Genomic DNA, 12,594 nt, shown 5'->3' with positions numbered 1-12,594 from the left:
TCTATTTCGGTTAATCTGAAAGAAGGAATTAATGGTAAAGTCGGGATTCACTTATCGTTTATCTCTCTATAACTTAGATAAAGGAAGTTCCCTACTTCAAGAAAGATATCCCCATAATTGGAATTTAAGAACATAAATTTCTGCAGGAAGAGTCGTCGTGAAATGGTGATTGTGCCCAAAATATTTCAAATTTCAACCAATAGAAAATGATTGTTTGGATCAAAATATTATTCAAAATAACCAAAAAGATATGTATTATTTTCTAGTAACTAAAAGTTGTCAAAATATTATAGTTAATAATACATAAAGTTTAAAATAATATGATTAATCAACAGTTGGTGCCCAAGTGGTTCCAAGGTGTTGACATAAACTTGAGAAGGCCTTGGAGGTCCCATGTTAAAATATTATAGTTAATAATACATAACGTTTAAAATAATATGATTAGTCAACAGTTGGTGCCCAAGTGGTTCCAAGGTGTTGACATAAACTTGAGAAGGCCTCGGAGGTCCCAGGTTCGAATTCCAGAGAAGGTGAAATCTTTCGTTATTTGAATTGGGATTATTAGGGTATAAATAATGTAGTTGGGTTTTAGGCCATTGTCTAGTTGGATATAGGCCCGGTCTTGTTAGAGTTTGAGTGGTCGGTTATCGAGCTTGTCACATCTTTCATGTATCAATGTCAAATGTAACGACTTACGTAGATCGTAGTCGACTTCCAAAAAAAATACGAGTAGTTAGCAATGAGGTCATCGAGAGATGACAGCGTTCTAGAATCTTTCTCCTCCTTCGTTTCTTTTTCTAGTTTTTGTCTTTTAGGATCCGAGGGATGATTGCACAACCCATCATCCTCCATGTTTTCTCTTACTTTTTCTTTTCTGAATCCCCCCAAGGAGGGTTCGAGAGATGATTCTGAGATTTCTCTTTCTCTTCTTTTCTGGCCTTAAGGTTCGAGCGAGAGATTGTAATGTGAGCGGCCTTTCTTTGTTCCGAAAAAGAAAGAGATTTAAACCTTTCGCAAAAAACCCGAACCACAAAACAAAATACAAAAGCCTCTTTTACACAACGACACAACTTATAAACAACTCTAATCAGTTCTGCAATAACTACATAACTTTAAAATAATGGAAAGCCAATAAACGAAAACCAAAGAAAATGACGCAACACCTCTAGCCTCGTCAGACAAGATCACCGGCTGGAATACAACTCCGACTCGAGGCTACGACAAAGCACCTGCACACTAACAACTGGTAGGGGGTCAGAATACTCACCGACACGAGTTATTCTAGTAGAAGACCAATCCAAAATCCATCACGTTTTCAAAAGTTCATTTTATAAGTTGTAAATATCATGACAAAACGAGTTATCAAACCAGTTACCATATATACTATATACAAAACCATTTTCTTTAACCTAGCAAGCAATAACAGTGATTAGCTGCCCACCCATGGTGCGCTCCCAATAAGAGGAGAGTTCCTCAGGAGAGCCTAGAGTGCGTTAGATAGTATCAGCCAATTTAGGCACTAGCTAATGCACTACGTCTCCTCGAGAAAGAGACTTACCCCTAGCCGGTAAGTCCCTCTCCCACTAAGGGACTCCACAATCATTGAAGAGTTTACCTCATGATATATATATATATATATATATATATATATATATATATATACACCTTAAGTATCTAACTACGTTTTTGATCACCGAGTTTGAATAAGAGAGCCGTCCCCCAATTACCATGGAAGGACCTGAACCTCATTCTCTTCGGTACCCTGTCATACATCTAATGCGATCTTTCAAAATCAATTTCATTCGTATTTCAAAACCAATATGCTCATTCGATTCATTATCTTATCAAACGCGGAAGTGGAACAACCAAGAGTCTATCGCCACAAAGCAGAGGGATCCCAATCAATGTCACCTCCCAGGTGAGCGGTCATGGTGTACGACCCTGAGCCTCGAGCTGGAGGCACGAGCACCAATGGCCAGCAAGTGAAACACTCTACTTCCACAGGTCTCATTACTAGTGTCGCCCACCTCACCGGTCTCACACGGGTCACAACCGTGTCCACATGTCATCCTACCCTCAATGGCTACGTGCCCGTAGGTTGACATAATCCGTAGTCGGGTACATACAAGAAAATCCCCAGTAGTTCACAATCATCGTAAAATCAGTTCGAAAACATTTCTCATATCGCATCAAAACATTTCAAGCATATTTCAATTAATCACATAAATCGAGTTTCATGCTACCTAAACTATAGCTATAATGGCGCATATATAACTATAGAATCTAGCATATTCATTATCTATAAAACCATGCTGGATAAAGGATTCAGAACCCCTACCTCAGTCCTTGCATAACAAAAGACCTCCCGCCTACCAAACGACCCAATTCCTCCTCATTCGCAAACTCTGGGATAAGGAAGAATAACCAAAACCGAAAAAAAAACATTAGGTTCTTATACTAAGAACCTTCGCACAACAAAGCAATAACGTAAATAAAACTTAAAACATAAAAGTAAATTCGCGAACTTCGGAAGACTTTGAATATCACCGCATTCGATCGATCTAACTTCCACAGACATATCCAATCAAGCCCACTCTTACACCGTTTGACCGGTACTTATGTCCTTAACATTTTGTTACTAAATGTCTACGCCAAACTCCGAGTGAACCACCCTTGAAAGTTACCACACACACAATGGAAGACTATATAAGCTTTTGAAGCCTCTATGACTAGGTAAAACACTAAAACAGTACCGGTAGTATAGTAGTCGAAATAAGTTAAATTTTTGTTTTGAGTTAATTCCTATATGGCCCCCTACTTTGTGACCAGCTTCCTTTATGGCCCCTTTTTTTTCGTAAATTCAAATATGGCCCCCTATTTTCAAGTAAATGTCCTAATTGTCCTTCCTATTTATAATTTTTCAAAATAAAATTAAATACAATCCACCTCATTTCCACCTCACCTCTATCTCCACCTCACATGTCTCTCCACCTCACCTCTCTCTCTCCACCTTTCTTTCTCTCTCTCTCCACCTTTCTTTCTCTCTCTCTCCACCTTTCTTTCTCTCTCTCCACCTTTCTTTTTCTCTCTCTCCACTTCTCTTTCTCTCTCTCCACCTTTCTTTCTCTGTCTCTCTCTTTCAACCTCTCCCACTTCGTCTTCCCCGGCAAGGTCGCCGGCCGGAAAATTTTCCGGCCGGCGACCTTAAAAAAAAAAAAAAAAAAAAACTCTCATCTCTCTCTCTCTCTCAAAAGATTCCGGCGAAGGGGTTACCCTTCGCCGGAATCTGTTCGGAACAGACCTTCGAAGGTCTGTTCCGAGCAGACCCTTTGAAGGTCTGCTCGGAACAGACCCTTGAAGGTCTGTTCCGAGCAGACCTTCAAAGGGTCTGCTCGAGCAGACCTTCAAAGGGTCTGCTCGAACAGACCCTTGAAGGTCTGTTCCGAGCAGAGCAGACCTTCAGATCTGAAGGTCTGCTCGGAACAGACAACAGACCTTCAGATCTGAAGGTCTGTTGAACCAGACCGGTCTGGTTCAACAGATTCCGGCGAAGGGTAACCCCTTCGCCGGAATCTTTTGAGAGAAAGAGAGACGAGAGTTTTTTTTTTTTTTTTTTTAAGGTCGCCGGCCGGAAAATTTTCCGGCCGGCGACCTTGCCGGGGAAGACGAAGTGGGAGAGAGACAGAGAAAGAAAGGTGGAGAGAGAGAGAAAGAAAAGTGGAGAGAGAGAGAGAAAGAAAGGTGGAGAGAGAGAGAAAGAAAGGTGGAGAGAGAGAGGTGAGGTGGAGAGACATGTGAGGTGGAGATAGAGGTGAGGTGGAAATGAGGTGGATTGTATTTAATTTTATTTTGAAAAATTATAAATAAGAAGGACAATTAGGACATTTACTTGAAAATAGGGGGCCATATTTGAATTTACGAAAAAAAGGGGGCCATAAAGGAAGCTGGTCACAAAGTAGGGGGCCATATAGGAATTAACTCTTTTGTTTTTCTTCGAACCTAGTTAAATCAACTCTTCAATCCTTCATGTATGAGTTTAATACTACATAATGTTCTTGTGAATTATGGGCCAACAGGTTTCGCAAAGTCGTAAGACCATGTATGAATTTCTTTTGTGTCTCTGTCTTTCACTCTCTCTTCGGTGTTATACCTTTATTTTCTACCGAAAAGAAAAGATTTGTCACAAGCAATGATGGTAATTAACAAGCTTTTCTGCAATCTTGATGAATAAACTTGAAAATTTTGAAAATGCACAACTAAAGAGAACAGTTTTAGACGAGTTATAAAATTCAGTTTGAGACGAGTCAGACGAGTGGGAGTTGACAGGTAAGTTATAAAAGTAAGAGAATTGTTCAAATAGTTTTCTTCTTCTTTCTTAAGACAGAAGAAACCAATCATCAATTTTAACCTATTTCATATTATCAACTCTCTATTTCTTATTCAATCCAATTCCAATTTATGAATTCAACTCCAAACTGATCAGATTTCATTCAGATTCCAAACAATTACAACAAGTCAACGACAATGGCCGCTTCAAATCTCTCAGCAGCCATTAACGTAATGTTAGCAATTCACGAGAAGAAAACAGTTTCAGTCGAAATCTACCGTCCACTTCGAAACTACATCGTCTCTCATTACTCAGAACGAGAAGCACAAAACCTAGAAGACGATCTTCAAACTGTTAAACAACTTCGTTCCGACATTGAACGCTCATCTCCTGCCGATTCATTAGACGTTCGTCGTGATCTTCTTCAATCTTATTTTAAAACCCTAATTGTTATGGAAACTAGGTTTCCAATTTCACCTGATAGAGATCATGTTAATTCTATTACTTTTACTTGGTACGATGCTTTTAAACAGAAACAAAAAGCGTCTCAACAAAATATTCATTTGGAGAAAGCTGCAATTATGTTTAATCTTGGTGGAGTTTATAGTCAGATTGGTTTATCTGTGGATCGATCTAATGGGAATGGTTTGAAATTGGCTTGTAATTCGTTTATGGCTTCTGCTGGTGCTTTTGCTTTTCTTAAAGATAATATTTCGATGAAAGCTTCTTCGATTGATCAATCGAAAACAGTTGATATTTCTGGTGAGTGTGCTGGAATGCTTGAAAGACTTATGCTTGCTCAAGCTCAAGAGTGTTTCTTTGAAAAAGTTATCTCTGAAGGTAGATCCCCTGGTCTTTGTGCCAAGGTCTCTAGGCAGGTTAGCTCTACTCCCTCTCTCTCTACCTCTACATGCATACACACAGACAATATGTGAGCTCATGTTAGGTTTAGGTGAATGAGGAACTTCTAGGAAGCTTAGTAGTTTTTGTTTTATGAAAATATTCCTATATGGACAAAGAGTACTTTTATAACGAAAAATATATCGAAGTCCTATCTACTCATTGCCAATTAGTTTTCAGTTGGATGTCCGAAAACTTGACATGGGACTAGACTGAGGTGCGCAGGTGATTGGGAGATGAACAACTTGTAATACATTTCACCCAATAGAAAACACGTGTTAGGCTCAACAAATGCCGCACATGAGGGGCATGGCGGAAATAGTCCCACATGGACAAAGGGTACTCTCGTAATCAAGAATGTAATATCTAGGTCCTCTCTACTCATTCCCAATTGGTTTTGAGTTGGGTGTCCATAAACTTAACATGTTTCGGGAGTTCAAAAATGCTAACCCAAGTTTTATTTCCTCTTTGTTATGAGATTTCGGTATTTTTAGACTGAACTTGGGTGTTGATTGCTAAGTTGCTATCTGTCTTCAACTTGTATCTAACAGGCTTTTTTGTACACTGAGATTGAGTACAGGTTGGCCTTTATTATGAGGAGGCTTCTACGGCCTTGAGTGTTGCTCCTCTCAACCAGCAGTTCGACCGGACCTGGATATATCATGTGCAGCTAAAAGCAGCTCAGTTTTATGCAGAAGCTTGTTATAGGTATGCTTTAGAACTCCATGAGAAAGAAGAGATTGCGGAAGAAATTGCACGGTTGAAGAGTGGAATTAGTGCTTTGGTTGATGCAAAGAAAGCCACAAAAGGAGTTAATGCACAGCTTGTAGATGCAGTTAATAAGTTAGAAGAAAATCTAAATCGGAACTTGGAGAGGGCTATGAAGGAGAATGATAGAGTTTATCTCATGAGGGTTCCTGCAGCCAGTACCTTATCCCCACTTCCAGCACATTCTCTTGTGAAGCCCACAGCGATGAGCGAAGTATTGGATGCAAGTAAAACGAAGATGTTTGTGTCTCTTGTTCCTGATAGCTCTTTTAAAGCTCTTTCTAGGTATACTGAAATGGTCGATGATATCATACGGACACAAGGTGAGAAACTGCAGCAAGGTAGTGAGATAACACGAGTGAGGCTGAAGGAAATGGACCTTCCTGATTCCCTTCTTGCATTGGAAGGGAACTTTTGTCTTCCTATGGATCTGAAAGAAGACGTAGAGGCTGTCCAGATCAGTGGTGGGCCGTCTGGTTTGGAACCTGAGTTGCAGCAACTTAAGGATCTGAGGAGGGTGAATCAGGAATTGCTGCTCCAGATTGAAGAACTTCTGCAGAAAGAAGCAAGTGAGGATGCTCAGTTTCGTAGTCAGTTCGGGATGCGATGGACTAGACCCCAATCCAGCACTCTGACAAAGAACTTGCAAGAGAGATTGAACAGATTTGCTGGTAACCTCAAGCAAGCTGCAGATAGTGATGGGCGAATTGAGCGTTCTGTGAGGGAGCATGCAGCACTCATGGAAATACTTGACAGACGGCCGGTATGTTTTTTTCCATTCTAATCTCTCTCGTGGGTATGATTATATTCTTCAGATTTCTTTTCAGTCTGATGTGGCAGATATCATACTGCTATGGTTCAATCAGAAGTCATTTTGAAATTTCTGTTTCCGTCCTATATAACAGATATCCTTGTCTATATGATTTATCTTTGTATTAGATATACTAAAAGGTTGCTGAATCATTTGGTAAAGGTAAATATCAGCAATCGTTATCTAAGCTGAGATTGGTGGTTTATGGTAGTACTTACTAGTTGTATCTTCATAAATGGAGGTCTTTTGTCCTTTCCCTCAACTCTTCATTTAACCTGCTCTGCTAGAAGTATAAAATAATTTTATGTCTTTGTACTAAATATTTCCTCAACTCTTCATTTAACCTTCTCTTTCATATCAAGTTCTCTTGAATCTATATGTATCAGTTGCTGTTGATAAACCCTGACCCATTTATCAATTTACTCTGGATCAGATAGAATCCGCTCTTCCCACTCTTGCAAGGCCTATAATGTCATTGGATGCGAATGAAGATGCTGTAGTAGGAGCGTTGAAACAGAGCTTGGTAATCTTTTATCACGAGGCTTTTGTCATCATTCTAGTGTTGTGGAATCTTGAATAGTTACTTGATATGCTTAATTTGTTCTACTTCTATCTTGCAAGTTGTTTTTCTGTAGTGAAATTGTAATCCTTAGCATGTCTTTCTCATTACGCCAAACACGATATCGGGGAGAAGATGTACCTTTTGCTCTCCTATATTTGCTGCTTGAATGTCGAAAGTCTCGAAACTTACTTGGATAGTTACGTAACAATTTTCAGGCTGTTTGTGGTTTGATGCAATTCTTTAACACGTTTCTTCGAGCCTACTTTCTTCTTCTCCTTTTTCTTCAAATCATAGTTAATCTGTGTCGCTCCTCAGCTCTAAATGTTTGAATAAGCCACTTTATGCTTCTAAGTTTTTCTCTTTATGCAACGTAATTCATCGTAATTATATTCTAATTATCTGGTGACTTATTTTGATGTTGTCAAAAACGAATCAGATTAGTAGCTTGTAATGATTTAGGGTTGTAACTTATAACCTATACTTCCACAAAAACTATCACTATTTTCATGGAAATCTCAACCTTTCTGACAGCCATACCTTGTGCATGCTTTATCTAATGTCACAGAGACATTTGGAGAATCTTGGTGCACAACGTGCTGGCTTAGAGGACATGCTTAAAGATATGAAAAGGAAGGTGTGCTTACAACTTTGAAATTTTGTGCTTGTTTTTGCTTCTGGAGCAAAAGTTATCACAAAAATGCAAACATCTTATAGTGTCTACTGATTATTACTTGCATCTTTTTTTTACTTGTGTTTGGTTTTAGGACGATATACTACCCAAGTTGATGACATCCACCGGGTCATATGACGATCTTTTCAAGAAGGAGATAGCAAAATATGATAACGTTTGTGAGGATATTGCTCAAAATATTGAGGCACAAGAACAATTATTAATAAAGATTCAGGTAACGATTTTCCTTATACAACATACATCTTCATTTTCACTACTTGCTAACTCACTAGTAACTTTACGTTCTTCTTTAAGCGAGAAATGTCTCTTGCAACTTCAGCGTTTCTTTTATTGACCAACGAATTGGTGTTATAAAACAGCATGATTTGCTTGTGAAGTTCTCTGTACAACTCTAGGTCTGATATGGTCATTTTTTTTCTACAGGCTCAAAATGATGAATTTGCTGCTGTATTTAGTCTTGAAGATTACAAAGGTTTGTACACAATTGACTATTGCTACTTATGGGATGAGTCTGGTGCCATTTTCAATACCTCTGCTTATCGATATCTTCATTATGAAAATTTACATTTTATTGTGTGGATATGTCTAAGTTTCAGTATGACTTTATTTCATCATTGAAAGAAAATTTCAGTTGTACCTTGAAATCTTTTTTCAGCTTCTCGTGAGAAGAGCTATAAACAGATCACAGCTGCCATAGCAAAGTTTAGAGAAATCAAGGAAAATATAAATGAAGGACTTAAATTTTATGTTACTCTTCAGGTAAAAGAACTTACGTTACCTGTTCTGCTATATGGGTTTTAATTTTGTCTGAACTATTTTTTTTTTTCTTCTACCGGTAAGATACCATACTTAATAATTCATAAGAATAGGCCTCTATTGCCATCAATACCTCTGATTTTACCAGATGTTGAGAACTTGACACAAAAAGGTCTCAACGTGGGATGATTTGCATTCGGAGTCTGAGACTGAAGTCTGAAATTGTGAGCGCAATAATTGCACGAATCGAAGTGCTGAACTCTTTATTAGGACGGGTTTAGATTATCTCAGAAGGAATTATAAATGCCTTCTTTTGGTTTCTTGAACAGGATGCAATATCGAACATTAAACAGCAATGTAGTGATTTTGTCATGACAAGAAACATCCAGTGCAAAGAAATGATGGAAGACGTTCAGAGACAAATTTCAGGTCTCAGCTTCCAAGATAATAAAAACAACAGTTACTCTTCAGTCAGGAGTCAACCACAGTCGACGCCAAGAAGTATGCTGCCCGGTTCTCAGAATCCACATGGCGGCCCCCAAGTGCCTTACTATCATCAAACCATGGAGCAAACAGCAGCGCCTGGATATTCTCACCCTCCTCCCCCATATACAACTCCTCAGCAACAACCACCTCCTTACCATTTACCCGCCACTAGTGGCCCGTATCCACCTCAACAAGCTCAACAACCACAAGCAGAGTATGGACAGCCCGCTTATCCCGGATGGACGGGCCCGTACTACAATAATCCACATGGACAACAATCTGAATCACATCCTCCACCATCACCATATAGTATTCCTGGCCCGTATCCTCCTCATCAAGGTGGCGGTGGTGGCAGCTACTACAAGCGCCAATAGGTACACGATAATAGAATTATCTCTTTTGCAACATTCAACTTCATTGTTCTCCTTGCTAATGGTTTCTCATTTAACAGCACTTGCTTTTTCAGGTTTGCTTTTCAAGGGTAAGCGTTTGTAACTACAAGTAGCGCGAGTAATCTCAATTATCAGGTACTTTTGTCTGTTAGCTGATTAATTAAGTTGTGTTGATGAAGTATTCATTTTTTTTCGTCCAACATCTGTAACAAAATTACCTTCAATGTTGAGCCAAATCTTGATGGGGTGAAAAAACAAGAGAAACAAGCAACAAGAGGCAACTAAAATATAGCAAGTACTCTCAGAAATTATGTAAATTTAAGATATTGTCATGAAGAAAATAAAATAAGATACTATATATATATATATATATGTATTGATTAGGAACTTAAGGAAAATTTAGAGATAAGTACTAGATAAATTATTTAGCATTGATTATTGGATTAAGTTGTAATCATGTGGACAAGGACGAATTTTCGCCTTCTGTCTCCAGAAGTCCATTTGCTTCTAATCTGTTCAACTGTTGTACATATGCAAGTTTGATGATTGTAATGTCTACACTTACCTGGTTATTTCTTATCATGTAACCCTAAATCCAATTATTAGCATAGTTCATGAGAATCATGATCCCATATTCTCCCAATACAATATATATATATATAGTGGGAAATGCTACCGGATAAATGAAGGCAACAATGGCAAAAAAGATAAAGAAAATAAAACATTATCGACTTATCAGCAACAAACCATTTTTATTTAGCTAAGCTCTATACGGAGCTAAATTGTTAAAATAGAAGAAAAATGGAAAGTATAGCCTGATCAAAATAAGTGAGACATGAGTTTTATGTGCAATGAAATATCTCGAATGTGAGAGATTTGTTGCCCGCCTCTTTCCACAAATTTCTTGTGTGAGAGATTTGTAAATACAAATAAACTAACATAAATTTTGATTATGTATATTTGAGGTACCGCGGAGGAGGATTTTGTAGGATTTAGCAATAACATGGTACAACTAAAAGAGATGCGAAGGTCGGCGTTCTTTTTCTTCCAAATTGTATATAAATAGGGTTGGTGACAAATACCGAAAATGTAGGTGTAATACCATATCCCACTCATTAAAATAAGAGCAAGAGCTAGCTTGTCAACATACACGAAAAATAGAACACTTGAAAAGAAAAGGAGAAATGTTGACAAACAGTTTTCTAGTGTTGCTTTTGAACCAAAAAAAAGGTGTCTAACGGTGGTAGAATGAGGATGCAAGAAACCTCAAGGTCTTCAACTAGTTTACGTTTGGAGAATTTAGTCAAAGGAAAGTTGTAGGGACCCAAAGTTGTAACATCTTGCAATGAGGGTTGCAAGATAATCCTAACATGTTTTCTTCACTTGAGAAAAACTTTAATTTCAGGGCATTGGTGGGACATGAAGTCATATTTCTTATCAAGGTCTAAATTAAAGTGGAAACACACAAAGTAACAATAATGATTTCTCCATAGTCCACCACCATTTTGGTGCAACGGTTCTTAAGTTCATGAGGTCGTGAGATCGAGTTTCGGTGGAAACAGTTGCTATCAAGATTTATCTTATATAATTTCGGTTATAAATAAGTAATAATTTGTCGGGCTTTGGGTCTCTTTATTGTCGGGCTTTGAGCCTCTTAAGCCTCTTCCATTCTCGGTTTAAATTAGGCGGTTATCGTGCATATTACATCTCCATGATGCATCTATGTCTTGTAACGACTAACATAGATCGTAGTCGAATTCTCAACAAAAATAAAATAAATAGATAAAATAAAATAATGATTTCTCCATCTATTCATGTTTAATTTAAATGAGTAAAGAGGAATATTTGTAGGGTCAGTACTTTATGTGATTGTTTTAGTTATGAACTTCTCGTTTCGGAAAGGCCATGAGGCATGGGGATAAAAAATGAGCTGCCTCCCACTATGGTCAGCACACGCTAACGGCCAACTTCCCCTTGCTGTCTTCACGCCATTATCAATTAACTAACTTTCCTCCTTCCTTAAACTCCCCCTCTCTCTCTCTTCACATATACTATTATTCTATAATAATTTTGAAATATTTTCTAAAACATTCATATACAAATATTCTTTTCAATCCCAACTAATCCTACATGGATTTCGAGTTCAAATTAGTTGACAATTACTAGTAATGGATTCTTTAACCATTTGCAAATCAACTCTGGTCGAATGCTCGACCCATCTCTTGGTCGGGTGACGTGGTCATACAAGACTTAGAGAGAAAAAGTTAAGCAGTTTTTCGCTGTAATTCATGTCCAGCCTCCTCACCCAACATAGGAATGGGCATATCAAGAAGTCACGTCTCTTCAGAAAATTTAGTAATAGAATGGAATGTCCCTATAGAATTTAACAAAATCAAAATGTTAGATAACTCTTTCTCTAAGAATAAGATCAAAGTGATCAATTCTTATTGTTGTTTCTTTTTTTTGAATTGTTCAGCGTGTCTCGAACTCTTGACCTCTAGAGTGGAAGACTATACTTCTTACCACTCCAACCAAGGGTTGTTGACTTATTGTTGTTTCTATCCATTCCTCCATGGTACTACTATACTAATGTCTAATGGTTGGCACGTACATTAAGGATCTTTTTGATTCTTAACAATAAAAACTTATTTTTGGGAAATTAATTTATACTTATAAACTATGGCATTCAATCCTTTTTCTTCATTTTACTATAGAGTTCAACTTTCAATTGATATTATAAAAAAAAATCTGAGAAGGTCATTAAACTTTTTTTATTTGTATAAATACTGTCGTACAAGATTTAGTTTAATTAAAATATAAACTATTTTCTTAATTTTTGGGATCATTTGATGGGGTTTACAAGTTTATTCAAATCTGAAATATTCTTTGGTCCTACACTTT

The 12,594-nt window shown here is 37.7% G+C and overlaps 1 protein-coding gene across 5 annotated transcripts; it reads left to right on the top strand.

Moving 5' to 3' along the window:
- The first annotated feature begins 4,075 nt into the window (after positions 1-4,075).
- LOC147563497 (Endosomal targeting BRO1-like domain-containing protein) lies at positions 4,076-11,500 on the top strand. Of its 5 annotated transcripts, none has more exons than XR_015224303.1 (10): positions 4,185-5,205; positions 5,808-6,758; positions 7,240-7,329; positions 7,934-8,002; positions 8,133-8,273; positions 8,483-8,531; positions 8,715-8,818; positions 9,145-9,675; positions 9,768-9,828; positions 10,659-11,500. XR_015224303.1 is itself a non-coding variant. In XM_086638385.1 (9 exons), exons 1-8 carry the CDS (start codon positions 4,525-4,527, stop codon positions 9,673-9,675), a joined length of 2,616 nt encoding a protein of 871 aa, XP_086494511.1. In that variant the 5' UTR covers positions 4,076-4,524; the 3' UTR covers positions 9,768-10,049. The 5 variants fall into 5 exon arrangements, 3 of the variants coding, with proteins under 3 accessions (XP_086494511.1, XP_086494526.1, XP_086494518.1); XR_015224306.1 differs by having other exon boundaries at positions 4,259-5,205; positions 9,753-9,828; XM_086638385.1 differs by lacking the exon at positions 10,659-11,500 and having other exon boundaries at positions 4,076-5,205; positions 9,768-10,049.
- Positions 11,501-12,594: the final 1,094 nt, after the last annotated feature.

This window comes from Eschscholzia californica, unplaced genomic scaffold (genome assembly GCF_041429995.1).
Source record: "Eschscholzia californica isolate CP2 unplaced genomic scaffold, dmEscCali1.0.p SCAF_1, whole genome shotgun sequence".
In the NCBI taxonomy this organism is placed as follows: domain Eukaryota; kingdom Viridiplantae; phylum Streptophyta; class Magnoliopsida; order Ranunculales; family Papaveraceae; genus Eschscholzia; species Eschscholzia californica.
This window is presented reverse-complemented; position numbering and strand designations above follow the sequence as displayed.